The sequence below is a fragment of the Mustela putorius genome, unplaced genomic scaffold (assembly GCF_011764305.1).
Source record: "Mustela putorius furo isolate JIRA1106 unplaced genomic scaffold, ASM1176430v1.1 tig00003858_pilon_pilon_pilon, whole genome shotgun sequence".
Taxonomy (NCBI): domain Eukaryota; kingdom Metazoa; phylum Chordata; class Mammalia; order Carnivora; family Mustelidae; genus Mustela; species Mustela putorius.
The window spans coordinates 13,970,065-13,996,400 of record NW_025422010.1 but is presented as its reverse complement, the minus strand read 5'-3'; the positions used below and the strand labels follow the sequence as shown (position 1 = coordinate 13,996,400).

General features: G+C 39.7%; 1 protein-coding gene and 1 long non-coding RNA gene across 9 annotated transcripts in view; one reads left to right on the top strand and one right to left on the bottom strand.

The window, feature by feature from the left end:
* Positions 1–26,336, bottom strand: part of DLGAP1 (DLG associated protein 1) — an 871,327-nt gene that overhangs the window by 280,049 nt on the left and 564,942 nt on the right. Inside the window, exon 1 of one of the 8 annotated variants that reach the window (XM_004742773.3) lies at positions 2,564–2,831. The exons of the other annotated variants lie outside the window; for them this stretch is intronic. Within the exon in view, the coding sequence (XP_004742830.1) occupies positions 2,564–2,614 (51 nt within the window). The 5' untranslated portion in view covers positions 2,615–2,831. Of the gene's footprint in view, positions 1–2,563; positions 2,832–26,336 lie in introns of those variants that run through there. 8 annotated transcript variants of the gene reach the window in all.
* The window catches only part of LOC123386922, a 194,923-nt gene that overhangs the window by 22,649 nt on the left and 145,938 nt on the right, over positions 1–26,336 (top strand). The window lies entirely within an intron of this gene.

Here is a 26,336-nt window from a genome sequence, read left to right as displayed (position 1 = left end):
AGTCTGTTGATATTTTAGTCCTCGCTCATCTTTGCTCCTCCTCCACTTAATCCGGATTGTCCCCAAGAATGGGTTTCATGTGTATTTGGGAACAAATCTGTTGGCTGCCTCCTGCTCAGCCTTCCTTGCCACAGTGCCAAGAACTTCTCATGATGGTGGGCCATCTGCGACAAGGCTGCTGCTCGGTTGCAAGCGTCCCCAGTAGGTGGCTGCTCTGTGTTCTTTGCTAAGTGCATAGGTGTGTGTGTGTGCATGCCTGGGGAAGGTGGTGGTGCTGTTTTCACTAGATTTTCTCCCTAATAAATTCACAAGCACATAGAGATAGCATGTGAGTCTGTAAATAACACATGCCTTGCAGTTGGCATCGCTAAGAATGTCTGAAAGGACTAACAACTTTGCATCTCATCTAGAAGCACCAGTGGGTTGACCACTGTAGAAGAAGAATCACAAAAAGGATGCCGGTCAGCCTTGCGCCGTTTCATCGCCAGGTTGGTTTTAGATAGCAATTGTGGATAAAAAGGTGTGCTGGTATAAAAGTTTTTATAGTTTACGAATAACAGGGGATAGGAAAAAACAACTTGGTGGTTGCAAACGTTTGCTTTCTGGTTTGTTTCTTCCAGCTTTAAAAGAGATATGGTGCAATGCCTAGGTTCTGGGCCAGTGATAACTGACGAGAAGGGGAATGGGGAACATACCAGAATTAAGGAAGCAAAACAGTGCATGAAGCAGTCAAAAATGGCCTGTGTGAGGGGGAAAGGGGGAAAAGAGGAAGAGAAAATGAACACCTTAAGAATCCCCCCCAAATCCACCATATTTGAGCTTCCAACAGAGTTCTGCAGAGAATAACCATGAAATTGAAAACGTATTTTATAACTTTGAAGGGTAAAGAGTAACCTATGTCTGTCTTGGTGATCTTAAAAATGAACTGTGATAGACCAAAATGCCACATTCCTACTCCTCCTAGGTTTACCAAATTTGAGGCTTTTCAAAAGAAATGCCTCAAATTTGTAGGTGAAAGACGGGTGATCAGTAAGGGGAACTAAGCCATGAGTAGTAGCCAGAAAATCATGCTCGAACTTAGCATCCTGTTAAACTTCAAGGGAGAACAGACACTGGGCACATTCTAAAGGGAGGAAGGATGAAAGTTCTTCATTTTCTTTTCTTTTCTTCTTTTCTTTAAAAGATTTTATTTACTTATTTGAAAGAGAAAGAGATCACAAGTAGGCAGAGAAGCAGGCAGAGAGAGAGGGTGGGGAAGCAGGTCCCCTGCCAAGCACAGAGCCCAATGCGGGACTCAGTCCCAGAACCCTGAGATCATGACCTGAGCTCAAGGCAGAGGCTTAACCCACTGAGCCACCCAGGTGCCCCAAAAGCTCTTTATTTTCTATAAAAGTCTGATTGTGATGTTTAAAGATTTCCACGAAACAAAAATATCCGGTGCCCACAGCTCATTTCCCACGCGTAAAAACAGAACGGGAAGATTAGACAGTAGGAATAATAAGAAACACTTCCTTTTCATTTCTCCAAAATTTCCCACATACTTGGCTGTTTTGCATAGAACTTCTGAAATCTCTTTTGAGGTCACCTACTTTGAGAGAATAGAGTCGTGGATTTTTCAGGTGACATGGCAGGGAGCCCAGGAAACATAAATCTTAATCGCATTTTTCATTTTTGTTATTCTTATAATAAAGAAAAGAGTGTTTCTTCCCCATCTTGCCATAAGTTTTTCCTAGTTTCTGCTGTGAACTGAATAAAATAAAAATCCCTGTGTTAAACACTGAAAAACTGTATCACAAAGAGCTAAGCCAACCAATAATTGTTTTATTCCTTATTTTTGCTACATGGTAGCCAGGGTAGCAATGAAAGTCTCAGAAAGGTCTGACGGTTTGTAGTCCCCTGAACTTTAGTGGACAAACAAGTACATTTCCACATGACCCAAATCACCGAAGCCATGGTAAATCAAGAAAGTAATAATAATGAAAATTCACATTACCGGTATACTGCTGTTTTAAAAATACAATCTTACAAAATAAAACCCACCTAACCCAAAGCTGTGGAATAATTTTAGCAATTGAAAATTACTACCTTCTCAAGAATAACATGTACTTAGAAACAAAATGACTCAGAAACCAACATGATGTATGTATGCTGCTTTCTCTAGAGCACATTCAACATCAATTTACAATATATCATGCCAAATATATTCAATAAGCTGTGCTTAAATAATTTTGTCGGTCTTTGCTGCATCTAAATATTCTGCCATTTAAGTAAATTCCTTTTGCATTATAGATGATAAAAATATTATTACAGAGATGCCACTCTTACGAAAAGCTGGATTTCTCCCTTAGCCCCTCAGTACCACAAGCAGCCTAATTAAAAAAAAAAAAAAAAGGTGCATTGGGGGTACTCTTCCTAAAACTGTTCATCCCAAATCCACATACATCGTGAAACATGAAATTAACTCCAGCACGTTAAAAGAAAAATTACAGATTAGCACAGAAATCAAACACAAAGAGAGACTATTCATTTTCTTTTCCATCGCCCAGAATTGCCATTAGCTTACCTTATTAGCTGAAATGCCAAACAGAATGTCTTTATGGAAAATTAAGTTCATTATTCATCTCAGCTTTGATTTGGTATAGTGCAGCTGAGAGCATTTAGCTTCTCTCTATGATTTGCCGAAGCAAAGTGGGTGAGTAAGGCAGTAAACACAGAACTTGGGAGGTGGGGAGTGGTTGGCCATGGCTCACAACTCTAGACTTGCAACTTTACATTTTCATTCATAGGAAGATACTTAATGAAATCGGATCTTATAACTGCAGAAGAACACTGAAGGAAATAGTGCAGGTTTTTTTAAAGCCCATGCAGTTTTGCATCACTGTTGTAGTTAGAGTCTTGCATCCTCACTGTTCCAGCAAAATTACATTGCTCTCTTTCATTAGCTCAGTAGATTCTTAGGCTATTGATTGACTTTGCAGTACACACGCTGGATAATGTATGTTCTGTCAAGGGGAGATACACGTGGGGGAGTGATCTCTGCAATTTTCTAAAAAAGAATACCTGGTTGTCTGACTAGAGATGGAAAGACAGATGCATTTTACGGTTTTGATGATAAGTGTGCAGCTACACATAAATTGGATACAACATTCTAGTAGCTAATGGAGAGAGAGACTTTAGGGTTCCCTTTAGGGTTCCAATAGGAAAATAATAGAAAAAATAGAAAATAGAAAAAAAAATAGAAAATAACAATAGGCATCTGTCCTCTGGATATCAAATTCACTTAAAAAATAAGTCATGTTCTGGGGCACCTGGGTGGCTCAGTGGGTTAAAGCCTCTGCCTTCGGCTCAGGTCATGATCCCAAGGTCCTGGGATTGAGCCCCTCAATCGGGCTCTCTGCTCAGCAGGGGGCCTGCCCCCCCACCCTCCCACCCCTGCCTGCCTCTCTGCTTACTTGTGATCTCTGTCAGATAAATTATTAAAAAATAAGTCATGTTCTTTAATAATCCATTTATTTTCTTTAAACGAAGTAAGCTTGTTTTAGAAACCTTTGGGCAAACACTTTTTCTTTCTTAAAAAATGAGTTCCGTAGAAAACATCCCAGAAAAATCTCATTTAGTTCAAGCATGATGTCCTCTCCCAGGTGTTTCACTTACGGAATTTGAGCAGGCAGCATTTATTGAAATCCACCTTTACCAAGTAAAATGTGCAGTCATAACAATGAGATAAGTCCAATATTATCAACAGACAAGGACCTTGTGACTGAGCAAAGATATTTTAGCTTAAGATCTTTTAAACCTTTCTGGTTTTTGTCACATTGCAAGGCCAGACCCTAAAACTTTCCTCTCCTCAATTAATAAGAACATGGCTTCCTCCAATGAAAAAGTATAAAGAAAAAGCAATATTAAGTGATTGATTTGCTTCAAAATGTTAAATAGAGCTACTATATGACTCAGCAATTCCACTCTTACTCATATATCCAGGAGAAATAAAAACATATATCCACAGAAAGCCTTGTACACCATTATTCACAATAGCCAAGAAATGGAAACAACCCTACTTTCCATCAGATGATTAATGGTTGTAAAAATCCAGTTTATCCAGAGTGCCTGGATGGTACAGTGGGTTAAGCATCTGACTGTTGGTTTTGGCTGAGGTCATGATCTCAGGGTTTTGGGACTCAGCCGTGCATTGTGTCTAGGTCTGTGCTCAGTGGGGAATCTGCTCGAGATTCTCTCTTTTCCTCTGCCCCTCCCCTCTGTGCTTGCACATACGCTCTCTCTCTTTCTAAAATAAATAAGTCTTAAAAAATATGGAATATCCATACAATGGAATATTATTTGGCATTGAAAATAAATTAATATACACTATAGAGTATTATGCCTCCATCAGAAAGGACGAATACCCAACTTTTGTAGCAACATGGATGGGACTGGAAGAGATTATGCTGAGTGAAATAAGTCAAGCAGAGAGAGTCAATTATCATATGGTTTCACTTATTTGTGGAGCATAACAAATAGCATGGAGGACATGGAGAGTTAAAGAGGAGAAGGAAGTTGGGGGAAATTGGAAGGGGAGGTGAACCATGAGAGACTATGGACTCTGAAAAAGAATCTGAGGGTTTTGAAGTGGCGGGGGGGGGTGGTGGAAGGTTGGGGTACCACGTGGTGGGTATTATAGAGGGCACGGATTGCATGGAGCACTGGGTGTGGTGAAAAATAATGAATACTGTTATGCTGAAAGTAAATAAAAAATAAATTAAAAAAATAAAAATAAAAAAATTTAAAAAATAAATAAAGTATCGATACCTGCTATAACATGCATGAATCTTGAAAACAGCATGCTCCTTGAAAAAGTCAGTGACCAAAGATCACATATTGTCTGATACCATTGATATGAAATGCCCAGAATAGGCAGAATCTATGGAGATAGCAAGGAGGTTAGAGGTTACCCTGGGCACAGGGTAGCAGTGAGAATGCTAATGAATAAAAAGTTTCTTACTGAGATGATGAAAATGGTCATGTTAGTTGTAGTGATGTTTGCACAATTCTGTGAATATACTGAAACCATTTAATTGTGTATTTTAGATAAGGGAATCTTATGGTTGGTAAATTATATCTCCAATACACATATTAATAAAATTATTAACTTGTCATGGGAACACTCCCATGTAGTGTTTGTAATGATAAAAATCAGTTATATAAAATAAATTCTGCAGAAGGTAGATAGGGAGGATCTTGGAGAGTGTGAGGATGATACCAAACATGGGAAACCCTTGGGGACCCATGAGCCACAGACACATTCAAAAGAGCCCTTTGTGCTGGTGTTTAGTCATAGTTGGTGCTCAATAAAGAAAAAAAAAAAAAAAACCCAAACCCAAATCAGACAGAGTGAGAACAGGAGGAAAACACAAAGGGGAATGACAATCAAGGAAGAGAAGGAGAAAGAGAAGAAAGAGAAAAAAATAATAAGGGGCAGGCTTGTTTTTGATTGCTAAGGGCAGATGATTGAAGAGAGAAAGTAGGATCACAAACCTTAATTCTGTTGATATAATATCGAATGATCTAGTTGAGAATAAAAATAAGAAAGCCTTTAAACAAATCGAGAGCTTGTACAAGGATGGTTTTAAAGCATTCATATTAAAGGAGCTTGTTACAGACATGAGAGATGGGTTCACCATCAAGGACGAATACAGGCAAGTGATGAGTGTCTGTAAGAATTGCAGCAAGAGGGCTAAAGCAAAAATAAAGCGAAGTTCATAAGTTGAAAAAAAAAAGAAAGAAAAGAAAAAAAAACATTAAAAGGAATAAAAAAAATAGCCAAGGACAGTTTAAAAAAGAGTCCTTTTAAAAAGATGTAAATTGGAACAAATAGAAGAACAAGGATAATCCCAAGGCTTGGTCCAGATGGTATAACGGTGTAACAGATGATGATGAAGGAGGAGGAAGGGGAGGAGGGGCAGTGGGGGGGTAGGGGAGAGGGAAGAGGACAAAACACTAAGCTCTGAAATGCTCTCATTTTCTCTATCAAAGAAAATGATCTACAAGATGGAAAGTGTAGAAGAAGAAACATGGTGAAGAGAGTTTGGATTCTAGAAAAATCTCTTGTATGCGGACAACTCATAACATTATATTTTCATTCCAGATTGCCCACAGGAGCTTCAGGTACTTGACAACTTCCCTTAGATACCTCACAGCACTTCCTCTAGAGCAGCGCCCACCAAATCAAGTTCACTTTCTTTCTCCCTCCTCCCCTGCCCACTCCTGACTGCGGCTCTTCCAGAGCTCCCCACTTCAGTGAATGGAAGCCCCATCCTTCATGCAAGTCAGAAACATAGGTCTCACCCTGGACACTTCCCTCTCGCTCTGCATCAGCAAGTCCTGCAGATCTGGAATCTCTGGACACTATCCCATCTGCCTCAATAGCACCATCACCACCCTAGTCCATCCACCATTGTCTTGCATCTGGAACACCCTATTTACCTTTTGTTTCTTCTTCTGCTTTACTTTGTCTTTTCACTCCATTGAAAGGGATATTTTCAGAAGGCAAAGTGGATATCAGTTTTCCCTATATCTACCCCCTACACACAAAAGCAAGGATATGAAGATCCAGATTTTAAACCTGACCCCTAAGGCCCTGAGTGATCTAGTCCTGCCTCTCTTCTCAGACTCATCTTGCACCATCTTCGTGATGAAGCCACACTAGATTTTTCTCTGACCCTTTGTTTTTTCTTGCCCTTGCATGATTCCCTTGGCTCATTGTCTCATTTACTCTTGCCCTTCCTTCAGACTTAATCTCAACCATTACTTCCTAGGAAATGCTTCCTTGAACTTCTTAAGTTAATATGTTATTAGAGTGTCATAATCTTCTTCATAGGTATTGAGCAAAGTGGTCACTTGGGATAGTTTTGTACTCGTGAACAGTAGGCTTGGAAGGTGTGAGGGCCACTACACGCTTGGCACCTTTGAAGAGACCTGCCTGGGTTGAGTCTGTTAGTTAAATGAACTATGGAGAGACCTGCCTCTCCATTGGTCACTCTTCTAATAAGGCAAGTATGGAGAATGCACTGTATGGAGGAAAGGCAGGGAATAAATATTCTGGGCTCAGGGGCCCAGCAGTCTGATCTTAGGTGCAAGACGTTTATACAGGATTAAGAAATACAGTTGCCCATTCCCTAGAATTCATAGTGGCTCTAGTCCTGCAGGGAGCTGAATTCAGCCAATTCCTCCCAGTAAAGAAAAGGACAGCCCTGATGGCAGACAAGGGAGAGCTCCCACCAGTTCAATAATAGCCCTCACCATGTTAGTAAATTTCAGTTTATTATTTTAGTAATATTTACGTCCCACTGACAGAAAATAAGGAGCATGAAAGGACGAATCATGTTTGTTTCTGATCATCATTGTACCCTTTGCAACTATACAGGGCCTAGCAATAGTAGCCATTTAATAAACATATATTTTTTTTTGGAATGAGTGAAGGAAAAAGCTCTGAAATTGGCAGGCTGTGGTGAGAGGGTAATGACAGTATAATTGCTACTAGCAAAATAATTTGAAGCATGTGCTCTGTGTTGGGAGTCAGGGCTATTCTTGTTTATAAAATCTGACCATTCTCTCTTTCCCTGGTCAAATGTCTGTCCTGGCACTCCTACATGGTAGCTCCACTATTAGTCTAACACATACATTTTGCTTAGAAAATTAGCATGCAGGATGTTAATTTAAGATATCATAAGATTTATTAGATTGATAAATTAAAAGATTAATTAATTTTATCAATAAAATCACTTACTTTTTTAAAAAGGACACACCTATAAACACTAAGCTTAAGTTTTTGTGCCCACACAAATGATATATATATATATATATCTTTAAAGATTTTATTTATTTATTTGATAGAGATCACAAGTAGGCAGAGAGGCAGGCAGAAAGAGAGAGGGGGAAGCAGGCTCCCCACTGAGCAGAGAGCCCGATGTGGGGCTCGATCCCAGGACCCTGGGATCATGACCTGAGCCGAAGGCAGAGGCTTAACCCACTGAGCCACCCAGGCGCCCCACAAATGATATTTTTATGTACTCAAGGAACTTTTGGTAGGATTCCATAATCAAGGTGGCTAATCTAAAAGATTGTTAAGGGAAATACAGTAGCAAAAGACAAAGACGGACGAGGCTTTTGAATTATCCGAAAGATAACAGCTTGATAGGCTTGAATTTATAATGAATTTATAATGCAGCATCATCCTAGAATAGGCTGTTAAATCGAAGGCCTCCGAGCACAAGGAAAAGCAGCCTGGGATTATGAAGAGGTAGGATGCTAGACTCACTGTGCTTTGTTTTTATTTATTTTTATTTTTGAAAACATTTTATTGATTTATTAGGGAGTGAGCAAGAGAGAGTGAGAGGGAGAGAGAGAGAACACAAGCTGGGGTGGGCAGAAGGAGAGGGAGAAGCGGACTCCCCACTGAGCAGGGAGCCAGCATGGGGCTCAATTCTGCCACTCCAGAATCATGACCTAAGTGGAATGCAGACACTTTAAGGGACTGAGCCACCCAGGAACCCTTGTTTTTGTTTTTAGTTTAGAAAATCAACTTGGTTGATAAGTAAACACATGCTTTGAGCTTTCTTATGCAAAGGTATCTTTGCAGGAAGAAAAGAGAGGGAAAATATTTCTTAGTTTTAACAGGACTGGTTTTCACAGAAATTGAATTTTTTCCCTTTTCCTCCTGGCATCAACAAAAAAATACAACAAAATGAAGACAAGCCCACAGATCACATTTTCAGCAAAACCAGCAGAAAATCCACAAACTCCAAAGTTAGAGTCCAGCAAAAAGCCAAGGAGGGAAGTTATAATAATGTGGTAGGTAAATAAGAGGTACAGAGGGGACCTACCTGTAACAGAGCTCAGGAAGTTCTGTCAAACAAACAGTCTCCCGTAGTAAGGACCTCAGTCTGGAAGGGAAGAGCTGTGGAAAAGTCTGGGACTAATGTTGGTGGTGGAGAGCAAGTAGGCAAATCTCATTAAGGGCCAAAACAATTCTTTCTAAAAAATGACTGTATCATTTGTGTTCCCCATGTGACAGGCAGCCTGGGAGGTTATCCATGAAGTAATTGAGGGAGAAAAGAACTAGGTTTGGTCTGAGAGTCAGAGGATATGGGACTATGTAGATTCATCAGATTATAAAGAAACAATTTGTAACTGTAGCAACAGGAAAGGAAGCCCTTGATTCTTGGGAAACTACTGCCCACCATTCTCTCCACAGGAACCTTCTGATTCTCCAGAAAAATACAACTCACTCAATTAGGAGTAACATAAAAGGAATACACATACAGGTACTTTAAAGAATATAAGAAAGGGTAGCCGCAGGTATCTTGTAAATAGTAAACATGCACTGGGAAAATGTGTGCCATAAAGCTTAACCCCAAATCAAAACAATAATTAATGAAGCAGTTACAGCTATTAAAAAGATCACGAAGAAGAATGATAAGAACTCAGGAAAGAAGTGAGAACACAACAAAAGGTTGTTGGTCGGCAGCTGGAGGACGAGAAGTAGGAACTGGCAGACTTGAAGGAAAGGAAGGGAAGGCAAGGACATAAAAGATGAAAATGAAAAAGAGCAAAGAAATAAATGGTGCAGAGAGAAAAAGAGAAGGATGAGGGAAACAAGGAATTATATCCAACATAAGCATAGCTGTGATTCTGAAGGAGAAAATCAAAGCTATAGTGTAGAATAATTTCTTAAAACAATTCAATAAAGCTTTTCTGAAATTAAAAAAGGCCCAAATCTATTTAATGAAAAGTTACCCATTTTATTAGTGAAAAGCCATCAGAATGGTCAAACACAAAGACATGGCTTAGAAAAACTATTGGAAAGAACCCTTTGGCAAAAAGCTAAAATCAGGTTAAGGGAGAGAAAATGAGGTTGACATCAGATAACCACAGAAACTCCTAACCTCAGCACACAGCAGAGCAACACCTTTGAGATACCAAGCCCAGAGAGGGGGAGTCAAGGATTTTCTATCTAGTTAAGCTCTCCTTCAAGTTTAAAGAGTCAAGTAAAAAGATAGCTTTGAACATGTGAAAAGTTGGGTTATATTGCTCAAATGAACCTTTCTAGAGGAAAATAATAGAGGTCAAGCTATATACAGGCTTGATGCAAACAGAAAAATGTCAGCAAAGAACCAGTGGCCAACACTCCCATGTTCATTGCAGCATTATCTACAATTGCCAACATATGGAAACAACCCAAATGTCCATTGATGGATGGATGGAAGAAGATGAGGTACATATACAATGTAATATTATTTGGCATAAAAATAAATTGCCATTTTAAAAGGCATAAAAATCTTGCATTTGTGACAGTATGGATGGATTTTGAGGCATTATGCTAAGTGAAATAAGTCAGACAGAGAACGGCAAACACTGCATGATCTCACTTATATGTGGAATCTAAAAACCCCATAGAACATAAGCAAGCTCGTGGATACAGAGAACAGATTGGCAGTTGCCAGAGGTGGAGAATTGGGGGTGGATGCAACTGTAGAAGATCAAATGCACAAACTTCCAGTTATAAAGTAAATAAGCCCTGGGGATGTAAGGTACAGCATGGTAACCATAGTTAATAATACTGCATTGCATATTTGAAAGTTAAGAACTTTTAAAAAGTTGCTAAGAACTCTTGCTCATCACAAGAAAAAAATTTTTTTGTAATCACGTATGGTGATGAATGTTAATCAGACTTATTGGGGTGATCATTTCATAATATATATAAATATCAAATTGTTGGGGCACCTGGGTGATTAAAGCCTCTGCCTTCAGCTCAGGTCATGATCCCAGGGTCCTGGTATCGATCCCCGCATCGGGCTCTCTGCTCAGTGGGAAGCCTGCTTCCCTTCCTCTCTCTCTGCCTGCCTCTCTGCCTACTTGTGATCTCTGTCTGTCAAATAAATAAATAAAAATTTAAAAAAATTTTTAAAAATATCAAATTGTTATGTCTTATACCTGAAACAAATTTAGTGTTAAATGTCAATTATGCATAATCATATAATATTAACTGGCCGAACATAGTTTAATACATTTTAGAAGAGGTTTATCATCTTCTTTATGGATTTAAAAGGATTGATCCAACATTTCACAAAGTTCCTCTGAGCTACATATCTGTTAGATACACTTTAAGAGTTCTTTTCTATTTCTAATTTGTCACGATTTTTAATTAAATCATTCATAGCTGTTCAGTATTACAAAATATCTTTCTTATGTATGTTGTTAAGATAGTCATGGATTTTCTCCTTTAGTTTTCTAATGCTGTGAATTATGTATCTTTAATAATGTTATGCCTTCCTTTCATTATGAAATAAATCCCATCTGGCCATGTTATTTTAAATTATTTACAATTATTTAATTTTATTGATATACTTACTAAGAATTTTTGCATTAGGGGTACCTAGGTGGCTCAGTTGGTTAAGCAGATGTCTGACTCTTGGTTTTGGCTCAGGTCATGATCTCATGGGTCATGGGATCGAGCCCTGTGTCCAGCTCTGTGCTCAGTGGAGAGTCTGCTTGGAGATTCTCTCCCTCTCCTCTGCCCCCAACCCCCACTCTCTCTCTGTCAAATGAATAAATGAATCTTTAAAATTTTTCTAAAAATAAAAGAACTTTTGCATCAGATTTGTGGAAAAAATGCATTAAAATTTTCCTTTTCCAAACTGCCCTTGTCTAAGGTTATATAAATCCTAAGTGAATTTGGCATCTTTTTTGTTCAGATCTCTAAAAGAACTTTTGTATGTCAGAGATACATCTTCCTTGCAAATTTCCTAGAACTCTTTGAGTCTAGTATATTTTCTGAGTAAGTTTTATTTATTTATTTATTTATTTATTTATTTATTTATGTTCAGTTAGCCACTGCATGATGTATCATTAGTTTTTGATGTAGTGTTCAATGATTCATTAGTTACATATAACACCCAGTGCTCATCACAGCCTGTGCCTTCCTCAATACCCATCACCTGTTACCTCTTCTGCTCGACCCTCCTCCCCTCTGAAACCCTCAGATTGTTTCCCAGAGTCCATAGTCCCTCATGGTTCATCTCCCTCGCTGATTGATTGATTTCTGTCTTCCCTCTCTCCTTCCTGAGCAGAGAGCCCAATGCAGGGCTTGATCCCGGGACTTGAGATCATGACCTGAGCTGCAGGCAGAGGCTTAACCCACTGAGCCACCCAGGCGCCCCTCCCTCCCTGATTTCTACCCCTTCAGATTTCCCTTACTTCCCCTACGGTCCTTCATGCGATTGTATGTGTTTTACATATGAGTGAAACTATGTAATAATTGTCTTTCTCTGCTTGACTTACTTCATTTAGCATAATCCCCTCCAGTTCCATCTACTTCAAAGCAAATGGTGGGTAAATTCTAACTGAATGCGTCAATTTCTTAAATTGTCATGGGTACGGTTTATTTCCTTCTTCCTTTCCTCCCTTTCTTCCTCTGTCCGTCCCTCCCTCCCTCTCTCTTTCTGTCTCTCCTTCCTTCCTTCTTTGTTTTTTATACCAGGGAAAAGGATGGTCTCTTTAAGAAATGACATGGAGAGAACTGGACAGCCGCATGCAAAAGAATGACATTGAACCATTGTCTTACAACATATACAAAAATCAATTCAAAATTGATTAAAGATTTCACATATCAATGTCTACTTAAATTTAATATCCTATCTTTTCATGCAAACCGTGAGAACCTTGAGCAATGTAATTCCATTTATACCCCATCCTTTATGCTATTATCATATATTTTACCTCTAAATATATCATAAGCCCCACAATAAAATGTTATAATTTTTACTTTAAACTATCATTTGCGTTTTGATGGAGTTAAGAAATGCACAGGGTAACTTTCATATTTATATACCTAATGGTTTGTTTCTATCACATTTTGAAGAATTTAATATTCTAAGAAATTAATCACTTAAGTTTTTCATACATTGGTATGAAGTCTGTTTCTCTTCTATTCATGTGATAGCTTTAATATCTACTGTATATTTGTCCTTGTTCTTTTCTACATTCCTATTAGTGTTTGTGTGATGCTTTCTTTTTTTCTGCTTGGTGAGTTTATTTAGAGGTTGCTCAATATTATGGGTATTTTTAAAGAACAGCCACAACACAAAAATATTCACAGTGATTATCTCTGGGTGATTTTTACGGTCTTCTTTATTTTCTTATGTAGTCTAAAAAAAAAAAAAAACAACTCCCCCCAAAATGCGTACCAGCTGTATGAACCTGCCCAATAGTACTTGATTTTTAAAAAAGATTTTATTTATTCATTTGAGAGACAGAGAGAGATTGAGCACAGGTGGGGATGGGGAGGGGCAGAGGGAGAGGGAGAAGCAGACTCCCCGCTCAGTAGGGAACCCAGTGCAGGGCTTGGTCCCAGGACCCCAAGATCATGATCTGAGCTGAAGGCAGAGGCTTAATCGACTGAGCCATACAGGCATCCCAATACTTGATTTTTTTTTTAAGATTTTATTCATTTGACAGAGAGATCACAAGTAGGCAGAGAGGCAGGCAGAGAGAGAGGGGGTAGCAGGCTCCCTGCTGAGCAGAGAGCCAGATTTGGGGCTCGATCCCAGGACCCTGGGATCATGACCTGAGCTGAAGGCAGAGGCTTAACCCACTGAGCCACCCAGGTGTCCCCCAATACTTGATTTTTAAAAGAGAAATGAGCTCACCAGTACAATGAACAGATTAGTTTCATTTAATAAAATGAAAAACTTTTAAACATAATAAAGAAGTATAGACTGGATAGGAGATTCATAACTTGAATGACTTTCCCGATATGGTATATAAATAGTTTCATGAAAAACTGTATAATAGTCTGTAGTTGAATGCATAAGACTCTGTTTTTGGCTCTGTTCTGAACATTCTTTTAATTATCAACTTTGATGATGATATATTGGTGCTATTATGAGATTTATAGTATAATACATCTTGGGAAAATATTTAAAATATTGTATTTCAATTTCATATTCTCCAAGTTCGACAGCGAAAACATTCTTTTTGGTAGTCTAAATGGCACTTTTAGTTGGGTGAATTGGACGCAAGCTGTCCCTTCCTCAAGATTCTACTGCCATTTGCTGGAAAATTGTAGTAATAAATAATGCGAAGATAGCTACTAATATAAATGGTGTTCCCTGGAGTTAGCTAGTGCACAACCTACACAACAGTAAGGGCTGTCCCTGAGCTAGAAACACACATTCATATCTACAAGGTGACATTTAATAAAGATAAATATGATATTTTACATTATGTCAAACCATTTAAGTGCACAGCTCAGGGTGGGAGAAACCTGTTAATGTGATTTCCCAAGAAAAAATGGCATACAGATTTTACCTGAGTGCAGCACTGGGTCTAGCATGACTGCCAGACAAGCTAGTGCACTGACAGAAGAACACCGTTCATGTCCAGAGATTTTCAACGGACGTTGTCAAGTCCACCCGAAATATTGTTCACACAATTATATCACAAGTTAAGAGGGATGTTGCTTTTCTTGGAACGAGATATGATTTGTCATTTGGGATGCTGGAAGTGCTTAAAGTCTAGTTCTAGAATGCTAAAGAATTGCTGGAAGAAGTAGGTCTTTGGAGGTTGGAACAATGAAGACTTAGGGGTGAAAAATAAATCATCAAGCATATGACAGATGGCCCTGTGAAGGAGTAATTGATTTACTTCACATGGTACCTACATCCAAGTTAAAGAGAGGTGGATTTGTATTACAATAGAGAAGAATCTTCTCAAAAGGTGCCAAGAGTGGAAACCGGTACTGGGTAAAAATTCAGTCTTTCTCGAGGTCAGTTGGTAATATGAGCAAAAATCCTTCACATTTTGCACACCCATTGGCTGGGCTGATCTAATTCTAGGAATTTCTACTGAATAAATAATTTGATACTTCTTGAGGCATTTGCCACAGTAAAAGGTTTGATAGGTTACTAGATAAAGAAGAGGAAAGGCAAAGAGAGAGAGAGAGATCGAATGGGGGCAGAGAGGGTAAGTGCCACAAAACAGAAACTACTATTCTAAAGGTGGGGGTGGGAAGGACAGTGAGGTATTATTAGAAAATTGCCAGTCAAAATAAGGTTGAATGCAGGCCACCGAGGCAATGGCCCAATTTTTTTGATAATTAGATGAGAGAATTGTGATTGCTAAAATAAAACTCAGATTGAGGATCTCTAGTGAAGTGAGGTCAACAAAAATAGCTAATAGGTGGGAAATTACTTTAGTCATTTGAAAGTGAAGAAACCTATTACAAATGGGTGTTAAACTGTAACAAGAAAGAAAATGGATTCGTGCACAGATTATTATATGTTATACTGCTACATTGAGAGGGTTTCAGCATGTAGTTGCTGCGGAGATGCTGGTTTTAGAAGTGTGCACTTGAGGTTAGACAGTAGCCAAGACATTTGTGATTATCTCCATCTGAAAATGACAGCAAAAACGTCTCTGCAGAGTAATTATTCCAAATTAGAATAGTTAAGTTATTTTGAGATACTAAGATTTACTTCTACTTTTTAAAAAAATTGAATAGTGCATAACATTTGGAAATACCAGAAAGAAGGTTTCTACATTTTATTAAAAGAGATATTTGTGACATTATTCATAGTGGTAAAAAATTTAAAAAATTCAAATGTTAAACAATTGAGAAATGAATATTCTGACCCTGGCATATCATCATACTTCAATAGCTATGCCTCTTTTCTTTAAAGTTATAGGCATTAAAATAAATAAGTATTTTTTAAAATGATAAGCATATGTATACATACAAATGAATATAGAATGACTTTTACTCTATCACTTTAGGAAAACTATTGGCACATCTGGTAGTTACTTCCTAATTGCCAGATTCATCAATAGACTTTTTATTCCTTGTCCAACTTGACCACTCTTTGGTAGTTGACCTTCCTGAACTTTCTTTCTTGAAATCCTCTTCTTCGTTCACTTCCATGCTGTTTTGTTTTCCTTCCTATCTTTCTATCTTTCTAGCTCTTCATTACAGCTTCTCTTTGCTTCCTGTCTGTGCCTTAACATCTGTGTAGCCCAGGAAACTGGCCTGTACTGCCTCATCTTCTAACTTACACACACCCCAGTGTGATATCATTCACTCTCAATCTTGACTCTGTCTGCCACGTGATAACCCCGACACACGTTTCTCCAGTGCTGACATCATCCTGAACTCGGGAATCATAGATTCAACTGCCTCCACTCTGTCTTCCTCACCTGAGGAGTTTTGGCTGATCTGACACCTTTAAGGTCAAGTAGAAAGATTATCTTGAATTCTGTCTGTCTTTATTTCTTCTCCCCTAGTCTGAATCACAGTCATCTCTTGTCTGGATTATTGTAAGAACCTTCCAAGTTATATTTGAACGAATAAAAGCTTGCCTGTGGGACATCTTCAGCTGAATATTCTGAAGGCACATCAGATTCATAAGGTCTAGAACTAAACCATCTTCCCCATCCAAATTTATTTTTCCTCCCATATTATCTCTTTGAACTGGATGTGCTGACCTGTCCCCAGTTTTTCAAACCATAGATGATATCACGTTTACTCTTTCTTTCCTGACACCTCGGTCATCCAATGTCCAAGTCTAGGTAATTCTATATATTTTTAAAATGTTTTCTCCTTTTTAAAAATTCTTATATCAGCATCCCTTCCCCTTCCACTATAGTAAGAGCTTCTTGAGGACAAGAGTCATACTTTTTCAACTTTGTATCCCTGGTCCTTCAGAGAGTGCCTAAGTTAGAGTTAGTGCTTACAAGTGTATGAATTAAAAATTTGCATTATGTACCCAAAAAGGCTACAATATATATAACACATTGATTGTAAATGTGTAAGAAGTACTTGTTTACATTTATGGATATTGGAAGGGGATTTCAAGTATATAAAGAATTGGCATTTTACTGTAAAGTGAAGTGAATAATAAATGTTTTAAATGAAAAGAGAGTGGCAAATATGGAATTCATAGGCAAAGGGGAAGAAGCTAGACCCAACAGTTAAAAATAGTTTAGATAGTTTAAAATAGACTAACATTGTTTTATATTCCAAAGATATAGTTTAAAAGAATCTAACAGATACAAAAAATGGAAAATACCATCTCCACATAAAAGAAGTCTTCAGGGAGCGCTGCATACGTACAGTGGTCTTATTTAGCTGCTATGCCCTGGATGGGTGATTTCATGTACTTTTCACACAAAGTTTACAAAATGGTTAGGTTTAAGAAGTATATCACGTATCAGGTGGTAGATTGTGTGGCAAGCAGAAAAGGGGCTCCTGGAAGATGCTCACATCTTAATCCATGGAACTTGTGAAGATGTGACCTTCCACAGTGCAAGGGGCTTTGCAGATGTGATCAAGGTAATGATCTTGAGATGGGGATATTATCCTTGGTTTACTGGGTGGTCCTAACATCATTATATGGATCTTCATAAAGGAAAGAGGGAAGCAAGGAGAATCAGAGAAGGAGCCCTGAGCCCTGAGCACAGACACAGTGATGTCACTGCTGGCTTTGAAGGTCGCAGAAGTAACTGGGACTAAAGAATGTGGGCAAGCTGGAAAAGGCAGCAAATGGATTCTCCCCTAGAACCTCCAGAACCTCCAGAAGGAACACAACTCTGGTGACCTTCTGATTTTAGCTCAGTGAGATCCATCTCAGACTTCTGGTCTCCAGGACTAAGCGCGTTTTTTTTTTGGTTTTTTTTTTTTTTTTTTTTTTTTTTAGCCACTAGGTTTGCAGCAACGTGTTAGAGCAGCAATAGGAAACTAACACAGACACTTAGGATTTCATCAAAAGCCTGACTAAATGTTGTTGTGGTCTCTTATGGTAAGAGTTCTGCGGTGCCTTTTAATCTGGTTTCTTGTTTCAGTTTACTTTGCTACACCATGTTTCAAGGCTTAATACAAATAATACCATTTATTGAGGCATTACATAACGTCTCTTTTCCAAGTGTTGTTCCACACCTTTTACACTACATTAACTTGTTTAATCCTCTCAAACTCCCTATGTGATAGGTATTATCTTCATATTCCAGAGGACGGGAGAGGTTAAGTAACTCATTCGAAGTTGCATGATCGGTAAATACAGGATTTGAACATAGCTGCCTGGCTCCAAAGCTTCAGAGATAGAGCATTTCAAATGGGGAAGCCTTTCTTTTCTACCCTTTCTTTCTAAACCCCAGCTCCAAATCCTTCTTCCTATTAAGCCCCCATATTCTGTGTTCAAGTATCTATGCTTTTTCTTACTTCATTTTGCATTATATGTATCTAACGACCTAGTTCTACTAGGCTCTGAGAGTAGGAATTGATTTAAAAAATTTTTGAATTCCCCTCTCCTCTCATCTTCAACCCTTAGAGAAGGGAAATCCTCATTTTTTTGTCACTTGATTACTCAGGAAAAGCTCTTTCCAAATAAATCTCATTACAAACTTGACTTTTTAATAGGATCTCCAAATTCCAAAAGAGGACTTACTTACTTCAGGTAATATGTACTCACAATAACAACATTCCTCAAGTCAGTCTAACCCAAATTATAACCCAAAAGATTTCTCTAATGAATTATTATAAGGAAAAAAGGAAATAATCTATTTTAAGTTTTTAAGGAAAAAAAATCAAATTTTAGTGATACCAAAACTTAAACTCATTAGTGGCTTTAAAAAAATAAAACCAAAACTTATTTATTTATTTGAGAGAGAGAGAGACAGCACAAGCAGGAGAGCGGCAGCCAGAGGAAGAAGCAGACTCCGTGCTAAGCAGGGAGCCCAATGCAGGACTCAATCCCAGAATTCTGGGATGATGACCCAAACTGAAGGCAGATACTTGACTGAACCAACCAGCTGCCCCTGTTAATGGCTTTTTATCTTAATCTCTTTTGGGGACATGATAAAAATCTGTGGACTTTTCTCCCTAGCAGGATGAACACAAACACCCTTTCTCCTTGGCTTTTGAAATTCTGGAGTTCACTGACCCCATAGAGTATACTCTTGAATAGTCTAAATGTCCACAGTCCCAAGCTAGAACACGAAGTAGGGGGATAAGTATGCTCTGCTTTTCTTCATCTGAGTCCTCATTATACCCCCCTCCATCCTGCCCACTAAGGGATCTTCTCAAGGTAGCATTAATTTGGCCATCAGTTAAGCTATTCCTCGGTTCTGCTTCTGGACAGCCTAGGCCCCATGAACAACCTCCCCACAGATGCTCCAGGCCTGGGACCTCTCTTCCTCTGAGGGTCTGCATCAAGGAGTTCTGCCTTAGGAAGCTCTTCTAGAAAGGCCTTTTCTGGAAAGTAAGCTTTCCAAATGGCCTGCCACCAATGGCATTTTTCTGGCCTGCTGGGCTGAAATGATTTCTTTCTTTTGAGGCCTCAAAGATGGCCAAAGAACACTTGTTCTCAGAAAGCAGTATGAGAAAATAGGGCTTTTCAAGTTTGTCAAATAAACAAATGAGGCCAGACAGCTCGTTTTTGGTAATTCCAGTTCCCTTAAAACAGAAGCCTACTTTATCATGGTTATCATTCCATGAGCTACTGTGTAGTATCCAAATGGGTAATTATTATTTATATTTCAGAATGGTGTGCAAAAGTCTCACACTGACATCCAGAGATCAGTACATTAATTTTTTAGTGTGCCATGGGAAGGTGTGAGATTCACTCATCTCAGTGAATAGGGTTAAATTAAACACTGCCCTAATAACCCATAGTGAAGACTCCATGGGCCTCTCCAGAAAGCTCTTGCTCTTTGACCAAAGGCGGAAGAATGTGAGGCGGCCAGGAGTGGCTCAGGTGTAACTATGATGCCAACCATACTTGTTGGTGGGAGAGGAGCTGAGTGGCACCAGCCGTATGAATGGCTGTGGCACACATTACTATGCATCACCAACTTCTGGATCCCTTTGCACCCGGATGCAGCTCCTAGAGGTGCCAGCAGATCATAATTTACAAATAAATGTGAGTAGGAGAATCATTTTGCCTTGTCTAGGACAGAGTTTCAGCTCAAAGCTGAGCATGAGTGGAAATATTCTAGGTACTGCCTGGTAGGTTGATGGCAAGTCAGGTACAAAATGCAGAGTGGGGTACCCACTGGGGCTCAGTGGGCCTCTGCCTTTAGCTCAGGTCATGATCACAGGGTTCTGGGATTGAGCCCCGCATCGGGCTCCCTGCTCAGCGGGAAACCTGCTTTCCCCTCTCTCTTTCTGCCTGCCTCTCTGCCTACTTGTGATCTCTGTCTGTCAAATAAATAAATCTTTAAAAACAAACAAACAAACAAACAAACAAAACCCCAAAATGCAGAGTAGGGGCAGAGCAAGGTTCCCTGGGCAGGACAGTGCCAGGCAGAGGGGAAGAGCAAAGAAAATGGCGTGAGGTGCCCAGCACAATGTCCTGCGCACAGTGACTGATGGATACATAGGAGCTGAAATCTGGGCAAATCCCAAGTTGTCGTCATGTTTCTAGTGAAAATTTGCTTTTACTTATTGAAAACTAGCTCCCTTATAGAATTTACTCCTCAAAGTAACTCCCAAGATAAGTATTTTGCAAAAGAGGGGCTAGAGGATGAGTGGAAGTGACTGACTTAATGCCACATAGTGAGTGAGTGGAGGACAGCATTCACACTGGACAGCCCTTGCTCATTGGGCCTCTCTGGGTCTGTGTGTGTGTGTGTGTGTGTGTGGAAAAGGATTGGCTGGTTCTGACACCTCTCAGCATGAAGCCATCCCAACAGGATGTTACCTTCTCTTGGCAAAGTCCAAATCTAGTAGAAGTTGTAATATTGAGAACAACTACTAGAAGTCATTATATTAGTGCTATCCAATAGAATTTTCTGTAACAATGGGAATGTTTTCTGTTTGTCCCATAGGGTAAACATGAGCCACCCATGACTGCTGAGCACTAGCAATGTGGCTATTGTGACAGAGACATTGAAGTTTGTGTTCTTATTTAACTTAATGTAAATTTCAATAGTTGCTTGTGGCTAGTGGCTGCCATATTGGACAGCACAGAACGCGATTGTTTGCTTTAAAAGGAACTCTAAGGGCCATCTGCCCAAATTTCCTTTGCTCTGTCCCTGACATGTTCATCCAGGCTCTCATTACACACGTTTATGAAGCTCTCCTCCTATCTTAGGATCTGATGTCTTTGTTAGGAAGAACTCTTCCTAATCTAACAATGGCACCTTCAAATGTATGATCTGGGGATACAGTTTTGTTTTGGCATAATAAACCCATTCATTTTTCCCTGGGGCTATCCCTTGATATGCTCTCTCAGGGCTTCTCTTGTTCCTGTGAACTTTTAGGTCTCCAATATCAGCCCCATTTGTGTCTCCATTCTCTCGGTGCACGGCACTGTAGGCCATCCACGGAATCCTGTCATCTGACCATGCTGGCCTAGGGCTGAGCTGAGTGCTAGCTGCGGAATGAAGGGGAGAATGCCTTCCCTCACCACCAGTGCTCTGCTCTCTGCCTAGATTTCTTCTCTAGAGCCTAGGAAGCCCCAACTGGTTCTGGGGCCAGGGGCCTGGTAGTTGGGCTCAGCCTGGTTAATATCTGATGCCTCCTAGGCCTCTCTGGGGAGTCCTTCCCTGTTCTTTCTTCCCTTCAATCATTGCTCCTCCTTAGAAATACTGCCCAGAGAGTTAAATTGTTTGGGTTTGGTCTCCAGGCTAAACCATGTCCTTCATCTTTGGGAAATTTGAGTGTTTTAGAAAAAAAAAATTCTATATCATTTTGTCAACTAAAAACCAAATCCTGTCCTCTGCGTTTCCTTATTTTCACCAGCTGGGCGGGCGGCTACCTTATCTGTTGTGTTCCTTTTCCCAAACTGGTCTTTCCCTTCTCACGTTTATCTCGTCACCTTTCCCAGATTTCAGTCTGGGTCACACAATCACTAAATAAATCTTGGTGGAATGAGGCTTGTCGAGAATGGCAATGCTATTAAGCCATTTAACAAAAATTTTTATTATACACTCATGATCTAGATAATGTAAAGGGACTACATATTTTGATAGTTGGATGGATTCATCCCTGGTTGAAGCTAAGAAATACAATGCTATATTCTATTCATCCATTAATCTAATTAAATGAGGTTAAATTGGCGTGCTTTAATTTTAGTGAACTCTTAACATTTCATTCTTATGCCTGGGGGTATTTTATAAAATACTGAACCAAGAGAAGGTGGAGGCTTTAGGATATATTAAGATTGTATCCATTACTTCAAATGAACTTCATCTGGGTTTAAACAAAGAGGGGAGTGCATTAAGTAAGGGCTTGCTAGAACATTGAATTACTGGCAGTGAGATACATGTACATGCGGAAAAATCCCAAATGAGTTGAGAAGTGGGATAACACAGATTACACTGACTTCCAAGTTCATCACTTAACTGCAATTGATCAGTTCTTTCATCCTGATGCATTTCTTTCTTTTTTTTTTCTTTTTAAAGGATTTTATTTGTTTAACAGAGATAGAGATCTCATAAAGGGGACTGGGAGAAGGAGAGGGAGAAGCATCCTCCCCTGCTGAGCAGGAAGCTTGATGCTGGACTCAATCCCAGGACGCTGGGATCATGACTTGAGCTGAAGGCAGAGGTTTAACTGACCAAGCCACCCAGATCCCCCATTGTGATGCATTTCTGAAGTCTGGACATTCCATATTGTTACCTATTATAAGAATTTAGTTTAAACTCAACTAATATCCACTGAACAGCGTATATTTATTGGATATATACAGCCACCTCTAAGGTGCTCTGTACGAGTGCTCTGTACTGTATGTTCTGTGACTCAGTTAAGTTATACATTTATAGGTAATTAAGAAGCATTCTGATGGTAGACCTATGGGGAAACTTATCTTTTCCTTAAGAGCTAGAGTAATAATTTAACAAATAGTAAAGCTGTTTGAACGTCTTAAATATTTAGTTAATAACCTGGGATATATGGAGCTCGTGCACCGAGGAGAATTCTGACTCACAATATGCCTGAGAAATAACACTCTGGTCTCCCAAAAGGACAAAATATAAAGTCACAGTGACTTATAGAGGAATTGAGTTTGGGGATTCCTAGTTCATTTCCTCATCATTTCAGTGAAATTACTTCTCCTGGAAGCAAACATCCCTGGCACCAAGCAAATGATATCAAATGGGCATTTAATACCACATTTCTTTGGATGTAACTTTACAGTGTTATTAACAACATCATAACTACAATCAGGTTGGCAATCTCAAGGGGTCAATAATGTTGTTTCCCACTGAAACAAATGAATAATCAAAACAGCCTTGAGAGATGGTTGTTTCATAGATTGAGGTCTAATTGTCCAGTTACATGAAATAACATTGTACTACTACAATTTAATGATTTGTATATCTGACTCTGTAAACAAATCTCACATGTTCCTTTCTTTCTAACTTAGCTACTTTTCAAACTAGATTTAAATTTATAGCCAGTCATAAAGGCAAGTTCTGTTTTTTCACCAGAGTTGATCTTCTTTTTAATTTTAAGGTTTTATTTATTTATTTGAGAGAGAGAGAGAGAGTGTGTGTGTGTGTGTGTGTGTGTGTGGCAAAGGGAGAAGCAAGCTCCCTGGAGCCTGACATAGGGCTCGATCCCAGGACCCGAAGATCACGACCTGACCCCAAGGCAGACACTTAACCGAGCCACCCAGGTGCCCCTCACCATAGCTAATCATTTTCAAAACTCTTATTAAAATAGATTCTCATCGAGAAACAACCCTTCAGGAAAAGAACAATGGGAATATTTCCAAAGTAGAGGCAGCATCATATGCAGGAAAGTGAACAGGTTTTGGAATCAGAGCAGAGTTTAAATCTCCATTATGTCACATCCAGGCAGTATAATCTCGAGCAAATTAGTTACCCCGTTTTGTGTATGAACAGTTACCCTGCTAACTCTCAGAAATAAGGACAATATATATGATGCATAGGCCCATAAGCCTTTCTCAATACATTATGTTCCCTTTTTTCCTTTCCTCTGCCACCTTTTTCTCATTGCCATCATTCGTTATCACATGGAGGAGCATCTGGCCATAATGGAGATGAGAAGATGCTCAGTATGGTGCTGTGGAAAGGAATCGAGGGCCCTGGGCATTCTCCAAATGTCAGTTCCTCTCTCGGGGTCACAGGCGAGCAAGAAGGTATGAGGTGATGTAAGAATTTGCCTGCCAAAGCCAATAAGTGATTTTATAGTGGCTCAGTCCGAACTCTGGGTGCCCCGTTGATCAGCTGTTTTCATGGATGGGCCCCCAGGACTGCAGCGGGGAGAGGCGTTGCTGCTAATTAAACTTACCAAACTTGGGATAGCTACCTCACACGTTTTGGACTTTGGTCAAGGTTTTAGCAGGGCAGTGGATGGAGGGGGACGGATTTGGATTTGAATCCTCCTACTCTTGTTTCTGTTTAAAAATTTTTTTTTTCTGTAAAGTTGGCTCCTCTGAATACGGAATTCTGTGGTTCAAAGGTGTAAAAAGCATTGCTCTAACAGGCCTTTGAAGTTCTTTCTGACACCTAGCTCTATTGACGATGCATGCTCGCTGGGGGTTCGTAAAGAAGAAAGACAAAGAGATGCACTCTCCAGAGACTCTAGCCATGGACTAAACCACAACCAAATCAGACCCAGTCAGTGAATGGCATGGGAGAAGCAGGGGTGAGTCAGGCAGCGGAATTTCTTGAGCTTACAGAATACCAAGATAAATGAATGCCTCATGCTACATGATTGTGGCGTGCTACGCTGGGGTAAGAGGAACTGGGAAAGATTTCCTGCTGGGCATGCTTCTGCACTGCTCTCTACACCTGAGCAACCAAGGGCATGCCAGTTACTTTCTCCAGGCCTCAGTTTCTTCCTTGTAAGTATGGTTCTGGGCTAGTCTTCCATTCCCAATTATTTAATAAAGTCGCTACCTAGACAGGGAAGAAGAGAGACGAGGAAGAAAGGAACAGGAGAAAGCACAGCTAAGCCCAATTCTCTGGTGCTTAGTAGGGTGCAGGGGATGGGGAAGTAGAAGTAAGAAGCAGTATAATTAACGTCACATATCTGATTTCTGAGGGTCATTGCAGCGAGACCAGTGAAGGGCATTATTAAGGCCTTGTCCAGCATACATGCAGTGTCCAGGGAGTTCTATAATACCACTCTGGGATATGGGGCAGTATTACTGATTGGTGGGCGCAGAGAACAAAAAGAAGGCAAGCAAGGTCCGTTTGGAGGAGAAACAAGGGTGTGGTTTCCAATTTCCTACCACAGAACGGCCGCAGGAATTGGTTATGTAGATTTACCAATGGAATCTAATAAATAACAGTTGGCAGCATGAAAAGTCAAAATATGTATATCTTTAAAGAAGCATGAAAACTCACAGGAGACATTTTTGATTGATTGTTCAGTTCATGAGATCATCTGGCATGAAATAAAATGTTTCCTTTTCTGTGCAGTGATTGCATAAGCCAAATATGGCAAAGCGACCTACACGACAATTTTCGGCCTATGGATCTGATTTTTCATCAGCCTCACCACACACCCCTCACAGAGGGTTCTTGTTTTTGGTGGATTTGTTTCACCTCCTTTGTGAAAGCCTTAGAGTGAAGGCAGCAAGCAGGAAAATCAGCTATTTATAGGCCTTTTTGACGAAAAGTGTCTGCTCAGCGTGCCATGGAATACTTCCAAGAGGTGGGAGAACAGGAAACTATCTAAAATCAACTAGAAGGCTGGAGGAGTGTTATGGGGGAAAGATTTTACATGGGAATCATTTTCAGAAAGCTCAGGTTTCATTTGCAAACAAATGACAGTTACTTTCACTGACACCCCCTGAGTTACCGAAAAGCCAGCTAAACTTATACTAGTTAAGGAGAGAGAAAGGAAAAAAAAAGACATGAATTCTCCAAAGGTTAAAAGTAGTTGGGGTTTGTAAAGGGACTCGAAAGGCACACCTCTCTCTGTCCTATTTATTGCTGGAGGGACCCCAGTCAGACCAGCACTGCCAGGCAGCCTATCTGTAGCTGGCTTAGGGATGGAGGTGATTCATCTGGGACTTTGGGCCCGAGCGAAAAAGAGAGACTGACAAGGGCTTGTTGTCATCTGCTAACAGAGGCGGAAGACCTCCCACCCATTAAAGTCATCCTGCAGGAAATACTCCTCAGAAAACCTGGATGAGTCATTATGGGAGGCAAATAGAGTCGCCTTGTAGACAAGTTCTGGAGCTGTTGATTACACTTGTCCTGTTGACTTATCAAATGTGCCTGGAATAAGTCAGCCTTGGCCAACTTAGGTTGTGAAAGCAAAAGCAGGTCTTCCGTGAACAAACTAAAACTTTAAGAGGCCAGAAGAATTGTGT